General features: G+C 39.1%; 2 protein-coding genes and 1 long non-coding RNA gene across 7 annotated transcripts in view; 1 reads left to right on the forward strand and 2 right to left on the reverse strand.

Annotated features, from left to right (window-relative positions):
- Positions 1–10,552, reverse strand: part of CCNT2 (cyclin T2) — a 51,124-nt gene extending 40,572 nt beyond the window's left edge. For 3 of the 5 annotated variants that reach the window (XR_009504168.1, XM_059927602.1, XM_059927604.1), the window contains exons 1-2: positions 10,376–10,552; positions 9,467–9,548 (exon numbers count right to left, since the gene is read on the reverse strand). Coding sequence is in view for 4 of the 5 variants with exons in the window: in XM_059927602.1 (XP_059783585.1) it covers positions 9,467–9,548; positions 10,376–10,533 (240 nt within the window). In the remaining variant the exon portion in view is untranslated. Of the gene's footprint in view, positions 1–7,507; positions 7,535–9,466; positions 9,549–10,375 lie in introns of all 5 variants that reach the window. The other 2 variants (XM_059927601.1, XM_059927603.1) reach the window with 1 other exon arrangement.
- A 160-nt stretch (positions 10,553–10,712) lies between these two features.
- Positions 10,713–21,401, forward strand: part of LOC132368868 (uncharacterized) — a 124,665-nt gene continuing 113,976 nt past the window's right edge. Inside the window, exon 1 of the long non-coding RNA XR_009504169.1 lies at positions 10,713–10,801. This is a non-coding gene — a long non-coding RNA (uncharacterized LOC132368868). The remainder of the gene's footprint in view (positions 10,802–21,401) is intronic.
- Positions 11,784–21,401, reverse strand: part of ACMSD (aminocarboxymuconate semialdehyde decarboxylase) — a 98,250-nt gene continuing 88,632 nt past the window's right edge. The window contains exon 10 of the mRNA XM_059927618.1: positions 11,784–12,432. Within this exon, the coding sequence (XP_059783601.1) occupies positions 12,424–12,432 (9 nt within the window). The 3' untranslated portion in view covers positions 11,784–12,423. The remainder of the gene's footprint in view (positions 12,433–21,401) is intronic.

Consider the following 21,401-nt stretch of genomic DNA (forward strand, 5'->3'; position numbering starts at 1 on the left):
TGCCAGAATGAGAATCCGCGTTCATCGGACTCCAAAGGCAATGGCATAACCGGGTACTCCCTAAGAAATGATCTAATAAGCAGTTTCAGGAATATTTGCCTTTTAACAGCAGTGTCTTAAAACCAGAGCCTAACAACCCAGGCCAGCAATGCTCTGAGGGGCGGGCCGTAGCCAGCAATGGCTGATGCAATCATACAAAGAACCCAGTGGGTCTGAAACGTGGAGCCTCTCACTACACAATTAGACAGTCACCAGTCCTGCTGACCATAAAACCAACTATAAATGTAAACGATAAGTCCCAATCCCATGGGTCTAGAGACCGAAAAGATGAGGCCCCCAAACTTAAAGAAATTCTGAATCAGAAATGGGGGCACATATCCATATGCCAAAGTCTCAGCTTTCATCCAGATAACATAGGGAATTGGACATAATAAGAGGTTCACCAAGGCTGCCCAGACTCTGGCAACAGCAGTCAGGTTGTGCTTTCTAAAGTCTCCTGTGGTCTGAGACCTGTGGAGAGAAACTGATTTTCAATTTGTTTTGGATGAACCCAAAGTACAGACTTGCAGACCGTCCTAGAAATGAATAGTAAGAAGTGTGAAGTAAGTTCAGATCACCAGAGAACTCTTGATTTATTTTAGAGACTTTTTCAGTAAAAAGGGGTCAAGGTACTATAGGAACTTTCTGGTGCTTTCCACTGGCAGGTCCATCTATAAGGCCTTGTTCACAAATACATTATGACTCAGTTAAAGAGACTTGGTGAGTTATTAACCATCTTGTAGAGCTAATAATGGTTGACCATTATAGGGCTTAGACTGGGGAAGTATGAAATTGTGCTGCTATCAGAAAAGCGTGAGATATTTTCCTAGGCTTTTTGTATAGGATAAAGACCCGCAAAAGAAGAAGCTCAAGAAATCATCTGAGCGTAATGTGAAGGTGTATTCTCAAGGTGTTGAGAATACAACTATCGCTACCTAATATGTTGACGTGTATAGCGAATACATATTTACTGTACTATGTATTTCCTTGCTCTGTTCACTGAAGATGCCTAAAAACAAGACAAACTTAGCAACAATGAGTATCTCCAGGGTCCAGGTTGATATCTTGAAATACCACTTTCTACTAAAAGAAAAAGCAGGGTTTCTTAAAGAAATGGCCATTTCAGCTGTGGACATAAAATGTACAAGATGAACCTGGAATACTGAGGAAACTATCCCAGACTATATGGGTACAGACAGAGTTACTAGATGGTCCAGCAATTCTACTCCTGGGTATATATTCAAGAGAAACCAAAACATGTATCTACACAAAAACATACATAAATGTCATAGCAGCAATATAACAGCCAAAAAGTAGAAACAACCCAAATGTCCACTAACTAATAAATGTATATACAAAATGTGGTATTAATGGTAGTTTAGCAAGAAAAATAAATGAAGTACTGATACATGCTACAACACAGATGAACCTTGAAAACATTATGTACTAAGTGAAAGAGGCCAGTCATAAAGGACCACACATTGAATGATTCCATTTATAGGGACTGTCCAGAATAGGCTGGTTGGAAGAATGAGGAAGAGATGGCTAAAGGATGTGGGATTTCTTCTTGGGGTGATACAGATTTCTAAAATTGATGTACAACTTTGTGAACGTACGCAAAAACCACTGAATTGTACACTTCAAAGGATGAAATATATGGTATGTGAATTTTATCTCAACAAAGGTGGGTAAATATAGGGCAACAATCAAGTATTTATTCTGCCTTTCCTATATGAACTTGTACCACCGGATGTCCAAACAGTGATGAATCACAACTTTCACTATACAAATATTCCAATTAATAAATGAAGAAGAAATGACAGAATTAAAGTATCACAATGAAGAAAAGGATCTAGGCATTGAATATCGACAGCGCTAACACCACAAAAAGACAACCAGACATTAGGTGCCTGCTGATTAAAGAATATAACATCACCTGTAGCCTGCCAAAAGAATCTAACATGAGTCTGATCAAATTTCTGGATCCAACTGGCAATTTGCAGGGAATACAGGAACAAAGGGAACATAATAAACTGCACCATGAATATACAGTTAGCAAAACCCAGACAGTGGAAACTCTACAGGTATAATGTCCTAGGTCCTTCAACAGATAAAATTTAAGTAAAAGAAAGGATAGAGGGGAAACCTGTACCTTGAGAGATTTAAGAAACCTATCAAATCTTTAATAATGGGAAAGGATAGGAGAGTTTTTCTATCCCTTTGTGGAGGAAAGGAAAGGGCTGACATTGGGATGGAGCAACATGAAGGCACTTCTGGGGTAGTAAGCAAAGTTCCCTTGTTTGATTTGAGTGGTAGTTACAAAGTTGTTTACCTTATAATAATTCACTATGCTATACATTTAGTGGTTTTACATGTTTGTGTTTCATTTTATAACAATTAACAAAACCCACTTCCTCCACGCTTCCGCTGTTGGGGGGCACGGGTTCAATCCCTGGTCGGGGAATTAAGATCTTGCATGCCGCGTGGCATGGCCAAAAAAAACTCAACCAACCAACCAACCAAACAAAAAACACAAAAAACCCACTTCATTTCATATATGCACAGTTACACTACAGCACTAAAGAATATCAAATAGATGAAATAGAACAGGACCCAAAGGATAAGGTCAGAGAATCAAACAGAAGTGAAAGAGTGGAGTTATCTAGGGGAATGGTTTATGAAGAGTTGGAACTTCAGCTCGTCTCACAACCTCACAGGTCAGGATCACATGCAAAGTGAAGGGAAAGCACCACATGGAAAAACAGGGATGCACAATGCGTAAATCCTAAGACTGATGTATGGCTGAAGGAGGAATTGGGGCCTAACTCAAAAGAGGACTTCACTGGATTTCGTCCAATGAGAAAAGCAAATCAAAATCTGAGAGTATTTTCATTATTCACTTGTATACTCATCTCCTCCTTAGAAATCACTGGCATCAATACTTAGTGTGCCCTATTTCTGAAACACATTAGGAACATTTCTTAAACATATTAGACACAAGTGAGAACTGCAGCATGCGATCAGGCTAGGGATCTAGGTTCAAATGCCAATCACATAACGGCTACTTTCTGGACAAGTAACTTAGTAATTGCATCTGTTTCCTCAGGAGGAGAATACTTCAGCTGCCATAGTAAAATGCCTATTACATAGTGGGATTTTTTTTTTTTTAATAATTTATTTTCTTTATTTTTGGCTGCGTTGGGTCTTTGGTGCTGCGCACGGACTTTCTCTAGTTGCAGCGAGCGGGGGCTACTCTTCGTTGCAGTGTGTGGGCTTCTCATTGCAGTGGCTTCTCTTGTTGCAGAGCATGGGCTCTAGTTGTTGTGGCATGCGGGCTCAGCAGTTGTGACTCACGGGCTATAGAGTGCAGCCTCAGTAGTTGTGGCGCACGGGCTTAGTTGCTCTCCAGCACGTGGTATCTTCCCGGACCAGGGCTCGAACCCGTGTCCCCTGCATTGGCAGGCAGATTCTTAACCACTGTGCCACCAGGGAAGCCCTACAGAGTGGGATCTTAATAAATTTTCATCCACACAATTTTTAGTTGAAAAGGAATTTAGAAATCATCTAATAATCTCAAATTTACAATCCAGGAAATGTGTTTGGTCAGTACATATCATTTTGAACATAAAAGATACAGAATACATCCATTATCGCAAAAAGTTCTACTGGACAGCCCTACAGTATTTCCTAGTAGCATTAATGGATTTTGAACATAAGATTATTCTTCGACTAATTGCTTTATTAAATTAAAAAGCAGAAGCATAAGTGCGCTATAATATAAACAACCACTCAGATTTCAAAGACATTTTACTTTAGCAGGTAAAGGAATGAAACATGCTGATTTAACTTCTATAAAACGGCCATTGTACAGTCATCTCTCAGTAGCCACAGGCGGGGGATTGGTTCTAGGACCCCTCCACATTGACCGAAATCCATGGATACTCAAGTCTCTTATATAAAATGACGTAGTAATAGCATATATCCTACGCACATCCTTCCTTACACTTTAAGTCATCTCTAGATCACTTACAATACCTAATACAATGCAAATGCTATGTAAATAGTTGCTGGTGTGGGGTAAATAAAAGTTTTGCTTTTTGTAAATGAATTTTTTCCCAAATATTTTTGATCTGCAGTTGGTTGAATCCACAGATGCAGAACCCACAGACATGGAGGGCTGACTGTATAACATTATGAGACACAGGGGAAACATCAAAATTTAAACGAACAGTCTTCAACTTTAGCAGGCATCAGTATCACCTGGGAAGCTTGTTAAGGTAGAGGATCCCAGGTCCCACCACAAATATTCTGATTACATAGATCTAAGGTACAGCCCACTAAAGCATATTTTAGAGGAGCATCCTGATAATTCTCATGCCGAGCGTTGGTGAATCACAACTGGCACATCACAAAAGCTTTACACATCAACTGCTTTTAGTGAAAATTTTCAGGGCTATGAAAAGATTCCTAATAACAGATACTTGAGGCAGAAATAGTGATAACTGCATGAACAATGGAGTCTAGATCTGGGTGCAATTTTTAGCTTTTGTCACTCTGCTGCTGTGTGACTTCAGACAAAGTGTTTAACCTTTATGATTCTTTTCTTCCTTATCTGGGGTAAGAAAGAGAATATCAACCTTAAGTAAATGTTTAGGAACCACATACCAAAATAAACCTAACAAGGAAAAACAAATGCCAAAACCCAAGAATCTCTTCCCATGAAATCAGTAAATAAATATAGGTAGACATTTATCTCCAGATAAACATAAAGGTAATGAAATAAAGCAAAATTAAAGGCTGGTAGATTTGAGTAACAAAAAAATTTATGTCAAAACCCACCATAAACAAAATTAGAAGCCAAACTACTAAAATATCTTCTAATATGATAAGATTCATAACAAGCTCAAATAAGAGGCTAAAAAACACATTAGTACTTAACAGAAAAGCAACATTAACAAGCTAAATTTAAACTTTAAATTTTAGAAATATCGAAACGTTTCCCTAAAGCCCCCAATTAGAAAAAGATTGCAAATGTGATCTTTGTCCTTATGGTCCTTGAAGAATTACAGATGAATAGTCTATTTCTTACTAGAACAGATAAAATTCACCAAACACTCAAAATTAATCTAGTGACGATAACACCGCTTTTAGTCTCACTTCTTAACTCTTTAGGTTAACGCATGGTTTCTTCAACCTCAGCCCTACTGACATTTTGCACCAGGTAACTTTTTGTTTTGCAGGAACATGCTATGCATCGTAGGATGTTTAGCAGCATCCCCAGCTTCTATCCACCAGATGCCAGTAATACCCCTTTCCCATCTGGGACAACCAAAAATGTCTCTAAACACTGTTAAATGTCCCTTGGTTGGCAAAGCTGCCTCTGGTTGAGATCCACTGGGTCAATCTATACTATCCTTTTCTGGTGCCATATTAAAAATTACTTCTCCAGAAACAGCCACATCTAACCCCAACCAGGACCAGTCCAATTCTGTATGTTCTCAATATTGCTGTTGTGTGCTGGATCTAAGAACTGTGAAAAAAACAAACAAAAACCCTTTTCTGTGCTGGAAAAAATACACACATATATGCCTGCACAAGCAAAAACTATTTCTGAAAGGGCACACAGAAACTGTGCACAGCAAATGCTGTAGGGCAGGGGGCTTAGGCACCCGGATGGGAGGGAGGTTTATCATACCCCTTTTTCTACTGTTTTCATTTACCATGTGTCTGTTAGTTTTCAATAATAAAACATTTAAAATGTGTCTATGTGGGGAGGATGACTATAGAGGAAAATGTAGAAGAATTCACTCAATAGACCCATGAGCAACAAGATTTGATACATTCTATTGACGAACTATTGCCAAATATCAACTTTATGTGAGGTACTGGTGAGTATAGCCAAAAAGAAAGGAAACAAAACCTCCCTGTCCTTTTGGGGCGGGGGGGGGGGGGGTTACATTTAACTTTATCTAGATTCCTATGTTTGAGAGAAATTTAGGGCTTTCACAATACAAATTTAAACAAAATCCTTAACTAACCAAATTGCCCAAAATGTTATTCTTTCACAAGTGGCAATTGTTTATGACAATTTTATGAGCAATTTGAGTATAAATAAGCAACAGGTAGTGTTAACTGGATGAAATCTACCATTAAAAAATCTTGAATAAATTTCTATGCAAAGACTATTAATAAAAATTAGAATGGGAGAATGCTTTATTATCGGACAAAGAACAGGGATTGTGGGCACTCTTCTAGAGAGAGAAAGGAATGGCTTTCCTTTAAACCATTTAAGTCTTTACAGGGGAAGAAAGGAATGCAAAAAGAAAATCTTTAAATTTTCAAATGATATCTACTAGTCAAGAACCAAGTCAACTGAGAAAGATTAAGACTGCAAGCAAAAAGTGATAATCAAATTTTAGCACAAGCAAATACAAGTTCCTTTATGCGTATCAGCTGACTAATCTTAGATGTACTAAGTGAAACTCAGATATGACACAGATGGTGCATTCTTAGATGTCATCATAGTCAAAAACCATTAGTTCTGAATACTGCCCTTAACTTACTGTGTACTCTTGAGACCTTAAACACAACTACATTTAAATTTGGCATATTATAATGTTTCAATTGCTGCAGCTCAAAAAAGAGGCAACAGAACTAAAGAAAGAGAAGATTAAAATGATCACATGAATTGGAGAGAGAGATGAGACTAGACCATGACCAACAAAAATACTAAGAGTGTGTTCTTTACAACCTCATCTTAGAGAACTCAAAAGACTTGGAATTAATATAAGAAACAAATGCATCATAAACTTGACTAACCAAACTAATGAACAGAGTTTCTAGGAAAAGCTGGGTCAATATCTATTCTACGACTGACACTGGGGAGGATGCTCTCCCCCAGTACATACTTTGTGGAGGCACTGCTGGTTCCAGGGCTTTTTTATATACTTCATTAGATTAAGCTTGAGCTTGACCCAGCAAGGCCATTCTTCAATTACTAATCTCAATTACACAAACCTCACTGCATCCAGTGAGCAAAGGATAGATTTATCTAATTAGGATACACATAAAAGTCATTTTCTGCTGGTAGCCATCCAACCTTCTAAAAAGAGAAAGTAACAATGATAAAAGACAGCTCTGTTGACACTAACTTTTAACACAAGACCAACTTGACCTTTAGGGGATTTTTTACTTTTAAATTTGTTAATGTGAAAAAATAAAATAAAGCCACATAAATATTTTTAAATCTTTTAACATAATGAATGCATATTTATTATAAAACTAAATATATGTTGTTACTAGCATCTTTAAATTGAAGCTTGCTATGGTTTAATTTACCGAATGGTGTTCAATTTACTTAGTGGTGGAGACTCATGCTTTTTTAAAGTCTACCATGACATTCCATTATAACCTTGTAAGAAAAATTTTCCCAGTGATGTCGGGGAGTATGAATTTGAAAGTGACTCACATTCAATTTGAGACCACCCCCTTCACCCTAAAAGAATAGGAAAAAAAAAAAAAGATAAAAGAGTGAGGCTGTGCAATTGATGCAAGTGTACCAACACAAATAAATATTAAAACCACTTTTGATAAAACAGCAAAGGTAAAAAAGACAATGGTTAGATATGAAGGGTGCAATTTACTTCTCAAAACAGAAATTAGCATCAGATTTCAATTATTCTCCTAATAATTACTCAATGTAAAACACTGAAGTTTGCCTTTATACACAGAAGACAGAAAGTAGGGTAATAAAAATGAATACTCTGGCTTTCTTATTAAACGATGGCATTTAAGTAAAATAATAAGAGTTAGAATGCAAGTGACCTGGGCTTCACCAGTCAACTTAAAGTTACAGCTGTGAATTTTGGCTGTTAAGTAAGGTTTTGCTTTAAAGCGCACCAACCAGGCCATAGAGACAAATTATGAAAGACGGAGGGTTCAAAAAGAGAAGTGTAGTCTTGTGGTGAAATCATTACTGAAGTAGAAAAGTAAGCAAATGGGACATCTGTAGCCACATCAAGAATTTCTAGAATTATTTTGATTTGTGATTCCTACCAGCATATTCCAGGGCTACTTAAGGGAAGCCATACTTCCATTACTATTCATCAGTTCACTACTGCCTTAGGAGACAATTTAAATAAAAATGTATTTCTCTCAATCTAAATGTTGTACCAAAAAGGCTTCCTCTCTCTTCCATAACACTATCACTGACCTAAGTTCTGTGTACAAGAAATAACTGGGAAAATATAAACAGAGCAAGAATCAAGCAGATTTAAAAGATGAAGAGTAGAAGCAATGGAGACTGCAAGAGACCAAAATGTATACTGTTTAATAGAAACCTATGTGCCAATCTGATAAACCAAATCAGATTTATGATCAGAAGAGATTAAAATAGGAATCAATCTAAACTACAAAGTTCTTCCTTCCAACTAAAAAAAAGGACCTTTTCAAAGACTGTTTTCTTAAAAGGTCCTAATGACAATCCACAAATTGCATAAAGTCTTCCAGGGTCAACTTTTCCACACTCCTTTCAGAATAGCATTCTATAAATAGCTGTGAGCAAAAAATATGGTGAGAAATAAGGTAGAGCTAAATATTTCTAAACAATATGCAATTTTCCTTGTTAACAGGTACAACACAGTATTCGTGTTTCTCTGAAAAGAACAGACACCGAAGTGCCGTTTTCATAACTTAAAATGAAAATTTCAACTAAACGCCACTACTCAGTTTGTCAAAATTTACAGAATATGTTCCAAATCAGTACTTTAGTATTGGAAGGCAACATTTACTTCAAACTAATTGTACATACACAGACACACCTCTGACGTAGTATTTCTGAAGCAAGACACCATTCAAACCACCAAAAATTTAAGTAGACAACTAATGCTAAAATGTGATAAACAAGAATGTTTTACAACTTAAATTGTGTTAGCAAATGAAATATTTCTGCTAAACATTTAACTCTTTCACAGGGTCACTTGAAAACAATGTTACAATTAAACTAAGCCCAATTCGCAGTATTTGAAACAATATGAGTCCAATACAATTAAGATGTACAACAGAATGACTGGATTTTCTACAATTACATTGTACATATAAATCGTTCAAATGTTGAGTATAAAATTTAAATGAATACCAATGTAATAAATACTCTTTGAGAAAAGAAATGCTTCTGATTTATCTCTTAGCTGAAAAGACCTGGCAGAGCCTGACACAGCGCCTGGCAGCTTGTCAACACAAATTAAAAAACAAACCAACCAACCAGAAACCCCGCATTTGAAGCAAAATGTTTATCACGCGATTCACCTTCACTGTTAACTTAGAACATTAAATACAATAGTAAAATCCACGACCAACTTTTTTTCTGCATATCGATTATATCTTAAAATTTGGTTGTTTCAAAAGCAGATAAAAAAACAGTACTTACATTTCTATTGAATTTGGTGAAAGAATGGTGCATGTAAAACCTGTGCATATAAACAATCGCAGTGTTTATTGTAAGCTGAGAGCTGGAACGTAACGTTTAGGAAATATCGGAGAAAAACAAGATCTCTTTTCCAAAACAATTCTGAAGGAAAATTCCCGATCTACCGTTCTTTTCCAAGGCCCCCGTTCACTCAAAACCAATCCCCAAACTGTAATAATAAGGAACTAAATACCCACAGGATGGTGGCGTGGGGGCTGGCGGATCGAAAAGGCTCCACACCGAATAAATAGCAGGGATAATAATAACAAACGCCGAGCATTCCACTCCAATACTGCTATTAAGCGAGCCCAGGAAGGATTTATCAATGGCTACGACTAAACCGAAAATCAAACAGTTGAAGCGCGCGCGCGCACCCATGCAAAACCATGCCAAGAACATAAAGACGTCCCGTGCGCTCCCAAGGTACAAGAGAACAGCCATCAAACCGGCGAGGAGAGCGGGGAAGGGCTGCAGAGAACACTTACGCCTTTCAGCACCTCCCTCCTAGCTCTCAACCCCTTCTCGGACTAGAAGTAGAAGCAGCCGCCTCTTTTCTGCGATAATCCCTAAGATTTCCCTCTCGCCCGGGCGGCACTCCCATCCCCCGCCGTCACCACGCGCGGCCCCAAATAGATTACACAACGCAGCCTCCCGGCCCGCATTCACCGGACTCCCTTCCTCCTCCCCTCCTCCGCCGCCGGCCGCTCGGAGCCTCCAGAACCCGAACCTGTCTTCCCTTACGGCGCGGCCGAGGCCCAGTTAAGACCGAGGTGGCGGCGCCATGTTCGCGGGGCACCAGGCCCGGCGACCGGGCGAGCAGTGAGGAGGACAGGGCGTGAGCGGCGGAGGGCCAAAAATAGGAAAGGATACACATTGAGACGCTGTCCCATGTCCTGGATGAGGTTGGCCGCCTGCTGGCGGTACGAGAGCTCTTTATCCGCCTCCACTCCGCAGCGGCGGCTCGGCGTATTCTCCAGCTGTTCCCGAGTAAAGAACCAGCGAGAAGAAGCTCCACGGCCCGACGCCATGACACTTCCTCCTCCGCCCGCTCCCTCACCCACCCCCCGCCCCTCCCAGCTCGCGGACTCCCAGCCAAGGCCGCGCGACCCCGCCCCACTCCGCTCGCCGTAGACCACGCACCGCCCTTTTTCACCACCGCCGCCGCCCGTGCGCGTGCGCGGGGGCCGCCCTACCGGCTCGCCCTAGTCTTTTGCTTTCTTTTTCCTGCCCCGGGCCTCGCTCTCGCGCACGGGACCACAATGCTCCGCGCCGCTTGTCATTTGGAGGCGCCCAAAGGTGGGGGTAGGCTGGAAGGGAAAGGTGGGCGCGGTGCATGCCGGGTCTAGGATTGGCTGGGAGAAGGGCGGGGAGGAGAGGCGAGAAGAGACTGGTTTCGGGTCGGGTGGCGAGAGACGCGGGCGGGCGAGTGAGCGGGTGGGTGGCTGCGCCGTGGGGCCTGGGCGTGTGCTCTGAAATCCCGGCTGGTTCTTGGGCCGGGAGTCTGGCGGCGCTTTAAAAAAGAGAAGAACCTTCTTCTGTCGCAGTCGCACGCCACATCCTCCATTTTCGTCTAGCGTCGGTTTGCGCAGTCTCGTAGGCTCCCGACTCCCAAGTCCCCGACGGACAGCTTCCGCCCAACGGGCGGCCCTGGGAAGGACCTACCTGGGAAAGGGTGCATAAGAAATGTTTCCCCCGCCGCCTCCCCTCCCCCCCCGCCTCCCCTCCCCCCCCGCCTCCCCTCCCCCCCCGCCTCCCCTCCCCCCCCGCCTCCCCTCCCCCCCCGCCTACGTTTGTGCCGCACTTCAGTTCTTTTTTCCTACATTATCTTGTTTGAATCCTACGACCACGCAGGCCGTGGGTTTACTTTTTTAATTGCTTGCCAAAGGTTATTTGATTAGCAACCAGAGGAGCTGAATTTCTAAACTAGGTTTGGAGTCCCTATCTGTAGTGTGTTTTCAAATCACTCTGTGATTTGAAAGAGAAGGTTAAAAAGAAGCAGATAGTGTAAAAGGAACTGAGTTAAAAAGTTATCAGTGTTTAATATGGTAACACCGCACATATCTATTGATTAACTCTTTATCCTGTCCCTGCAAGAAATTTTGCAGACTGGGAGTCGGTGGGTCTCTGGCTCTGAGCCAGGAGCGCCTAATGTGTGTGAATAAAGTTGCTAAGTTTTAAATTTTAGCTATTTGCCAAAGATACAACGTACAGGAAAACATACGTTTTTTTTTTGCATTGTTATATCAGGATTCCTTTTTAAATTAATTTTTATTGGAGTATAGTTGCTTTACAATGTTGTGTTAGTTTCTGCTGTACAGCAAAGTGAATCAGCTATAAGTATACATATATCGCCTTTTTTTTGGATTTCCTTCCCATTTAGGTTACCACAGAGCATTGAGAAGAGTTCCCTGTGCTCTACAGTAGGTTCTTATTAGTTATCTGTTTTCTACATAGTAGTGTATACGTGCAGGAAGTCATACTTCGAAAGCAATTAATACTACTTTTCATTGAGTTCTTGATTATATCTCCAGGCTTTTGTCATTGTTTCGGGGCTCCCATGCTCAAGGTACTAATATACCTTGGCTCTGCCTGCCCCCGTCAGGCCACAGTGTTGAGCTGTTGATTTGGTAGGCAGCTATCATGAACGGTTGTCTAGCTTCTTACCTACCTTGCCTCACATCTTAGGCTGCTTAAAAGTTCCAGGATAGATTGACTTAAACCAACATTTAAGAAGTGTCTACCTCCAACGCTCATTCATGATAAAAGCTCTAACAAACTAGGAATAGAGGAGAACTTCTTCAACTTGATGAAGAACGTTTATAAAAACTTGACAGCTAGCATCATACTTAATGGTGAGAAACTAGAAGCTTTCCTGCTAAGGCATGGATGTCCCCGTCACTGCTCTTTTCAACGTTGTATTATAAGCCCTGTAAGAAAAGGAAGTCAAAGCTAAGCAGATTGGGAAGAAAGAAATAAAACTGACTTTGTTCACGGATAACACAGTTGTTCATGTAGAAAATCTCAGAGTACTAAAAAAACTGGAACTAGTAAGTGGCTATAGCAGGATTATAATATACAAGAGTCAATTGCTTTCCTGTATACCAGCAACGTATAATTGAAATTTGCAGTTAAAAACAATACCATTTACAAAAAGTAATACTTAGGTATGAATCTAAAATATGTACAGGATCTGTATACAGAAAACAACAGAACTCTGATTAAGGAACTCAAAGTAGATATAAGTGGAAGGATATTCTGCGTTCATGGATTCGAAGGTTTAATATCATTAAATGTCAGTTCTTCCCAACTTGATCTGTAGATTCAAATGCAATCCCAATAAAAAAATTTAGAAAGTTATTTTGTAGATATGTGCAAATCGATTCTAAAGTTTACATGGAAAGGTAAAAGACCCAAAATAGCCAACACAATACCAGAGAAGCTGAACTGACTTTACCCGACCTCAAAGCTACAGTACCAAAGACAGCGTTTGCTGGCAAAAGAATAGACACATACATCAGTGGAACAGAATAGGGAGCCTGGGAATAGATCCACACAAACATGGTCAACTGATCTTTGACAAAGGAGCAAAGGTAATTCAATTGAGAAAAGATAGTCTTTTCAACAAATAGTGCTGGAACAACTGGACATGTGTATGGAAAAAAAAGAATCGAGACACAGATCTCACAACTTTCACAAAAATTAACTCTAAGTAGATCATATCCCTAAATGTAAAATGCAGAACTTTAAAACCTCTGGAAGATAACATAGGAGAAAATGGAGGTGACCTTGTGTTTGGCAGTGAGATTTTTTTTTTTTTAATTTTTATTGGAGTATAGTTGATTCACGGTGCTGTGTTAGCTTCAGGTGTATAGCAAAGTGAATCAGTCATACATATATCCACTCTTTTTTTAGATTCTTTTCCCATATAGGCCGTTACAGAATTGAGCAGAGTTCCTTGTGCTGTACAGCAGGTCCCCTCTAGTCATCTATTCTATATATAGTAGTGTGCATATGTCAATCCCAACTCATCCCTCCCCCACCCCACTTGTCCCCTGGCAACCCTAAGTTTGTTTTCCACATCTGTGACTCTACTTCTGTTATGTAAGTAAGGTCACTTGTACCCTTTTCTTAGATTCCACATATAAGCGATATCGTATGATATTTGTCTTTCTGTGTCTGACTTAAATTCACTAACTATGACAATCTCTAGGTCCATCCATGTTGCAGCAAATGGCATTATTTTGTTCTTTTATATTGCTGAGTAATATTCCATTGTTATATATGTACCACATCTTCTTTATCCATTCTTCTGTTGATGGACATTAGCTTGCTTCCATGTCCTGGCTACTGTAAATAGTGCTGCAATGAACATTGGGGTGCATGTATCTTTTCAAATTATGGTTTTCTCCAGGTATATGCCTAGGAGTGGGATTGCTGGTCATATAGTAGCTCTATTTTTATTTTTTTAAAATATTCATTTATTTATTTGGCTGTGGCAGTTCTTGTTTGCGGCACACAGGATCTTCGTTGCAGCATGCAGAATTCTTCGTTGCGGCGCGGACTCTTTGTTGCAGTGTGCAGGCTTCACTCTAGTTGTGGCGGGCTCCAGAGTGTGCAGGCTCAGTAGTTGCAGCACGTGGGCTCTCTAATTGTGGCACATAGGCTCTAGAGCGCACAGGCTCACTAGTTGCAGTGCGCGGGCTTAGTTGCCCCACGCGTGTGGGATCTTAGTTCCCCGACCAGGGATTGAACCTGTGTCCCTTGCATTGGAAGGCAGATTCTTAACCACTGGACCACCAGGGACGTCCCCAGTAGCTCTATTTTTAGTTTTCTAAGGAACCTCCATACTGTTCTCCATAGTGGCTGTACCAGTCTACCTTCCCACCAACAGTGTAGGACTCCACACCCTCTCCAGCATTTATTGTTTGTAGATTTTTTCATGATGGCCATCACCGGTGATAGGTGATACCTCATTGTAGTTTCAATTTGCATTTCTCTAATAATTAGTGATGTTGAGCATCTTTTCATGTGATTTTCTGACCATCTGTATGTCTTCTTTGGAGAAATGTCTATTTAGATCTTCCACCCATTTTTTGATTGGGTTGTTTGTTTTTCTGATATTGAGCTGTATGAGCTGTTTGCATATTTTGGAGATTAATCCCTTGTTGGTTGCTTTGTTTGCAAATATTTTCTCCCATACTGAGGTGGTCTTTTTGTATTGTTTATGGTTTCCGTTGCTGTGCAAAAGCTTTTCAGTTTACTTGATCCCATTTGTTTATTTTTGTTTCTATTTGTATTACTCTCGGAGGTGGATCAAAAAAGATCTTGCTGCGATTTGTGTTCTGCCTATGTTTTCCTCTAAGTTTTATAGTGTCAAGCCTTACATTTAGGTCTTTAATCCACTTTGAGTTTATTTTTGTGTATGGTGTTAGGGAGTGTTCTAGTTTCATTCTTTTACATATAGCTGTCCAGTTTTCCCAGCACCACTTACTGAAGAGACTGTCTTTTCTCCATTGTATATTCTTGCCTCCTTTGTCATAGATTAGGTGACCCTGGGTGCATGGGTTTATCTCTGGACTGTCTATCTTGTTCCATTGATCTATATTTCTGTTTTTGTGCCAGTACCATGCTGCTTTTTTTTTCCCAAGATTTTTTTTTTAATGTGGACCATTTTTTTTTCTTCTTTGTTTTTAAATTATAAAAAAAAATTTATTTTTTTTAATGTGTACCATTTTTAAGGTCTTTATTGAATGTGTTAAAATGTTGCTTCTGTTTTATGTTTTGGTTTTTTGGCCCCAAGGCATGTGGGATCTTAGCTCCCTGACCAGGGATCAAACCCGCACCCCCTTCATTGGAAGGCGAAGTCTTAACCACTGGACTGCCAGGGAAGCCCTACCATGCTTTTTTTTTTTTTTTTAAATTTATTTATTATTTTATTTATTGTTTTTGGCTGCATTGGGTCTTCGTTGCTGCACATGGGCTTTCTCTAGTTGTGGTGATCAGGGGGCTACTCTTCGTTGTGGTGCACAGGCTTCTCATTGCAGTGGCTTCTCTTGTTGCAGGGCACAGGCTCTAGGTGCGCGGGCTTCAGTAGTTGCAGCACATGGGCTCAATAGTTGTGGCTTGCGGGCTCTAGGGCACAGGCTCAGTAGCTGTGGCGCACGGGCTTAGTTGCTCCATGGCATGTGGGATCTTCCTGGGCCATGGCTCGAACCCGTGTCCCCTACATTGGCAGGCGGATTCTCAACCACTGCGCCACCAGGAAAGCCCCCCTACCATGCTTTTTTGATGGCTGTAGCTTTGTAGGTAGTCTGAAGTCAGGGAGCCTGATTCCTCAAACTCCATTTTTCTTTCTCAAAATTGCTTTGGCTATTTGGGGTCTTTTGTGTTTCCATACAAATTGTAACATTTTTTGTTCTAATTCTTTAAAAAATGCTGTTGGTAATTTGCTAGGGATTGCACTGAATCTGTAGTTTGCTTTGGGTAATAGAGTCATTTTCACAGTATCGATTCTTCTAATCCAAGAACATGGTATATCTCCATCTGTTTGTGTCATCTTTGGTTTCTTTCATCAGTATCTTACAGTTTTTTGAGTACAGGTCTTTTGCCTCCTTAGGTAGGTTTATTCCTAGGTATTTTATTCTTTTTGATGTGATGGTAAATGGGATTGTTTCCTTAATTTCTCTTTTTGATCTTTTGTTGTTAGTGTATAGGAATGCAAGAGATTTCTGTGTATTAATTTTGTATCCTGCAACTCTACCAAATTCATTGATTAGCTCTAGTAGCTTTCTGGGAGCATCTTTAGGATTTTCTATGTATAGTATCATGTCATGTGCAAACAGTGACAGTTTTACTTCTTCTTTTCCAATTTGGATTCCTTTTATTTATTATTCTTCTCTGCCATGGCTAGGACTTCCAAAATTATGTTGAATAAAGTGGTGAGAGTGGACATCCTTGTCTTGTTCCTGATCTTAGAGGAAATGCTTTCAGTGTTTCACCACTGAGAATGATGTTTACTGTGGGCTTATCGTATATGGCCTTTATTATGTTGAGGTAGGTTCCCTCTATGCCCACTTTCTGGAGAGTTTTTATCATAAATAGGTGTTGAATTTTGTCAGAAGCGTTTTCTGCCTCTGTTGAGATGATCATATGGTTTTTATTCTTCAGTTTGTTAATATGGTGTATCACATTGATTGACTTGTGTGTATTGAAGAATCCTTGCATCCCTGGGATAAATCCCACTTGATCATGGTGTATAATCCTTTTAATGTGTTGTTGGATTCTGTTTGCTAGTATTTTGTTGAGGATTTTTGCGTCTGTGCTCATCAGTGATATTGGCCTGTAATTTTCTTTTTTTGTTATATCTTTGTCTGGTTTTGGTATCAGGGAGATGATGGACTCGTAGAATGAGCTTGGGAGTGTTCTTTTGTCTGCAATTTTTTGCAGTGGTTTGAGAAGGAGAGGTGTTAACTCTTCTCTAAATGTTTGATAAAATTTGCCTGTGAAGCAGTCTGGTCCTGGACTTTTGTTTGTTGGAAGATTTTTAATCAGAGTTTCAATTTCAGTACTTGTGATTGGTCTGTTCATATTTTCTATTTCTTTCTGGTTCAGTCTTTGAAGACTGTACCTTTCTAAGAATTTGTCCATTTCTTCCAGGTTGTCCATTTTATTGTCATAGGCAATGAGTTTTTAGATACAACACCAAAAGATGATCCATGAAAGAAAAAATTAAGTTGGACTTCATTAAAAATTAAAGACCTCTGCTCTGTGAAAGGCACTGTTAATAGTGAAAATACAAGGAGAAAGTCTTTGCAAAACACATATCTAATAAAGGACTTGTATCCCAAGTATGCAAAGAACTCGTAAAACTCAATAAGAAAACAAAGAACCCAATTTAAAAATAGGCAAAGGATCTGAACAGATACTTCACAAAGAAGATATACAGATGGTAAATAGACATATGAGAAGATGTTTGACATCATATATCATATGGGTATTCTTAGTAGTAGTTTATAATTGCAGAAGCTTGGAAGTATGACTGTCCATGAAGTATGACTGTCCATGACTGTCAATGGGTTGTGTGTTTCTAGAAACTTGTCCATTTCTCTAGGTTGCAAAATTTTTGGCATATAATTGTTGATAGTATTCTCTTACGCTTTTTTTGTATTTCTGGGGTATCAGTTGTGATTCCTCTTCTTTCATTTCTTATTTTGTTTATTTGGGTCTTCTCTCTCATCTTCTTGGTGAGACTGGCCAGAGGTTTGTCAATATTTTTTACCCTTTCAAAGAAAGTTCTTGATTTTATTGATTTTTTTCTGTTGTTTCTTTTTGATCTCTATTTTACTTCCTCTCTGATATTTATTTTTTCCTTCCATCTGCTGACTTTAGGGTTTTTTTTTTTTGTCTAATTTCTTCCTCAGAAACCTAAGATGCCATCTTGCAGACTCACTAATAGGTTTTTTTCTAAATTTTTTAAAAAATTTATTTAATTGAATTGAGGATTGGATGATTTGATATGTCTATGCAATAAAATACTAGTCAGCTCTTAAAAAGAAGAAGGCATCAAAGTGCTGAAAGAAGAAAAGCTACCAACCAAGAATACTCTACCAAAAAAAGCTATGCTTCAGAGTTGAAGGAGAGAGAAAGAGTTTTCCAGACAAGCAAAAGCTAACAGAGTTCATCACCACTAGACTGGCCTTACAAGAAATGTTAAAAGGACTTATTTAAGCTGAAACAAGAGGGTGCTAATTAGTTGCAGGAAAACATATGAAAGTATAAGTCTTACTAGGAAAGGTAAATATGCAGTAAAAATCAGAATAATTTAAAGTTGTAAACGTGGTAGGTTAATCACTTACAAAGCTTGTATGAGACAAAAAGACATAAGTAGTAAAAAAAAAAAGCTATAACTACAATACTTTGCTAAGAGATACACAAGATAAAAAGATGTAAATTGTGACATCAAAAACATAAAACATTGGCGGAGAGGGAGTAAAAATACAGAGTTCTATAATGCATCCAAACTTTAAGTTATCAACTTAAAATAGACTGGTATAAAAAGAAGGCAGGGACTTCCCTAGTGGTGCAGTGGTTAAGAATCTGCCTGCCAGTGCAGGGGATACGGGTTCAAGCCGTGGTCCGGGAGGATCCCACATGCCACGGAGCAGCTAGGCCCATGTGCCACAGCTGCTGAGCCTGTGTGCCACAACTGCTGAGGCCCGCATGCCTAGAGCCCGTGCTCCGCAACAAGGGAAGCCACCACAATGGGAAGCCTGTGCACCGCAACGAGGAGTGGCTCCTGCTCCCTGCAACTAGAGGAAGCCCATGAGCAGCAATGAAGAGCCAACGCAGCCAAAAATAGATAAATAAATTTATTTTAAAAATAAATAAAAATTAAAAAGGATACCTTTAAAAAAAAAAAAAAAGAAGGCAGCTTTTATGTGGAAGGACCACCAAGGTATTAAGTAGGAAAAAAAAAGGAAGATGCTACTGTTTGGGTAAAATGAACAAAGGAATATGTACATGTAAGTGCTTGTATGATTATAGATTTTCTTTTAATTTATTTATTTTCTCTCTCTCTCTCTCTCTCTCTCACACACACACTGTATTTTATTTTTACAAGAGATAAATAGACTGACACCAAGCATTGTAAATGGATGACCACAACAAAAGCAACAATGATTACAATTACCAAACACGAAACACACTCATACTGTGTCGTAATATTGACATTCAGTCCAGTAATCCTCCACTGTAACAGCTCCTTTACTTTGCAGTGAAAATTGATTTGTATATTTTTTGCCTCTGAGTCCTTGTGGGATTTTTTTTTTAATTCAAACAGAAAGTCACAAAAATTATAATCATCCTCATCAGTTCACTCAGTCCAATGTAATTAATTTTTTTTTCATCTTTTGTTAGCACTTTTATGAGTTCATCAGTTTTCCATTAGAGTTCTGAAACTGCTTATTCATTCAGTTCAGCAGTATAGTCAGTTACCAGAAACCTGTACTTGTCAGAGTCTTTTCCATGAATTCCTTGAAGATGAAACCCTTTTATAGGAACATATTTGTATAGATTTTCTTTACAAGAATACACATATACACACAACAGGTAAAATTGGTTCCCACTGGGAGACAAACATTGAATTTGATATTTCTGAACTCTTCTAACATGTTCATGTATTGCCTTTTCAAAAATAAACTTAAAATTTTTTATTAGGTACCTAATAAAAGTGCGTAGTGTTTTATATTCAGAAATGAAGACTTCAATTCACTTTTGTTCAATTTTGATTGTAAAGAAGCCTCAGAATGGTGTCTGTAAGCTAAAAAAATATAAAGTGGGTATTTATTTCAATTAAGTTAATCTTAAGTGATTGAATATACTTTTTTTTTGAATTTTTGAATTTTATTTATTTTTTTATACAGCAGGTTCTTATTAGTCATCCATTTTATACACATCAGTGTATACATGTCAATCCCAATCTCCCAATTCATCACACCACCACCCCCACCGGCCCCCGCTTTCCCCCCTTGGTGTCCATACGTTTGTTCTCTACATCTGTGTCTCAATTTCTGCCCTGCAAACCGGTTCATCTGTCCATACGTTGGTGTCCATACGTTTGTTCTCTACATCTGTGTCTCAATTTCTGCCCTGCAAACCGGTTCATCTGTACCATTGTTCTAGGTTCCACATATATGTGTTAATGTATGATATTTGTTTTTCTCTTTCTGACTTACTTCACTCTGTATGACAGCCTCTAGATCCATCCACGTCTCTACAAATGACTCAATTTTGTTCCTTTTTATGGCTGAGTAATATTCCATTCTATATATGTACCACATCTTCTTTATGCATTCGCCTGTCGATGGACATTTAGGTTGCTTCCATGACCTGGCTATTGTAAATAGTGCTGCAATGAACATTGAGGTGCATGTGTCTTTTTGAATTATGGTTTTCTCTGGGTATATGCCCAGTAGTGGGATTGCTGGGTCACATGGTAATTCTATTTTTAGTTTAATAGGGAACCTCCATACTGTTCTCCGTAGTGGCTGTATCAATTTACATTCCCACCAACAGTGGAAGAGGGTGCCCTTTTCTCCACACCCTCTGCAGCATTTGTTGTTTGTAGATTTTCTGATGATGCCCATTCTAACTGGTGTGAGGTGATACCTCATTGTAGTTTTGATTTGCATTTCTCTAATAATTAGTGATGTTGAGCAGCTTTACATGTGCTTCTTGGCCATCTGAATGTCTTCTTTGGAGCAATGTCTGTTTAGGTCGTCTGCCCATTTTTGGATTGGGCTGTTTGTTTTTTTAATATTGAGCTTCATGAGCTGTTTATATATTTTGGAGATTAATCCTTTGTTGATTTGTTTGCAAATATTTTCTCCCATTCTGAGGGTTGTCTTTTCGTCTTGTTTATGGTTTCCTTTGCTGTGCAAAAGCTTTTAAGTTTTATTAGGTCCCATTTGTTTATTTTTGTTTTTATTTCCATTTCTCTAGGAGGTGGGTCAAAAAGGATCTTGCTGTGATTTATGTCATAGAGTGTTCTGCCTATGTTTTCCTCTAAGAGTTTTATAGTGTCTGGCCTTACATTTAGGTCTCTAATCCATTTTGAGTTTATTTTTGTGTGTGGTGTTAAGGAGTGTTCTAATTTCATTCTTTTACATGTAGCTGTCCAATTTTCCCAGCACCACTTATTGAAGAGACTGTCTTTTCTCCATTGTATATCCTTGCCTCCTTTGTCATAGATTAGTTGACCATAGGTGCATGGGTTTATCTCTGGGCTTTCTATCTTGTTCCATTGATCCATATTTCTGTTTTTCTGCCAGTATGATATTGTCTTGATTACTGTAGCTTTGTAGTATAGTCTGAAGTCAGGGAGTCTGATTCCTCCAGC

The sequence above is a fragment of the Balaenoptera ricei genome, chromosome 7 (assembly GCF_028023285.1).
Source record: "Balaenoptera ricei isolate mBalRic1 chromosome 7, mBalRic1.hap2, whole genome shotgun sequence".
Lineage (NCBI taxonomy): Eukaryota > Metazoa > Chordata > Mammalia > Artiodactyla > Balaenopteridae > Balaenoptera > Balaenoptera ricei.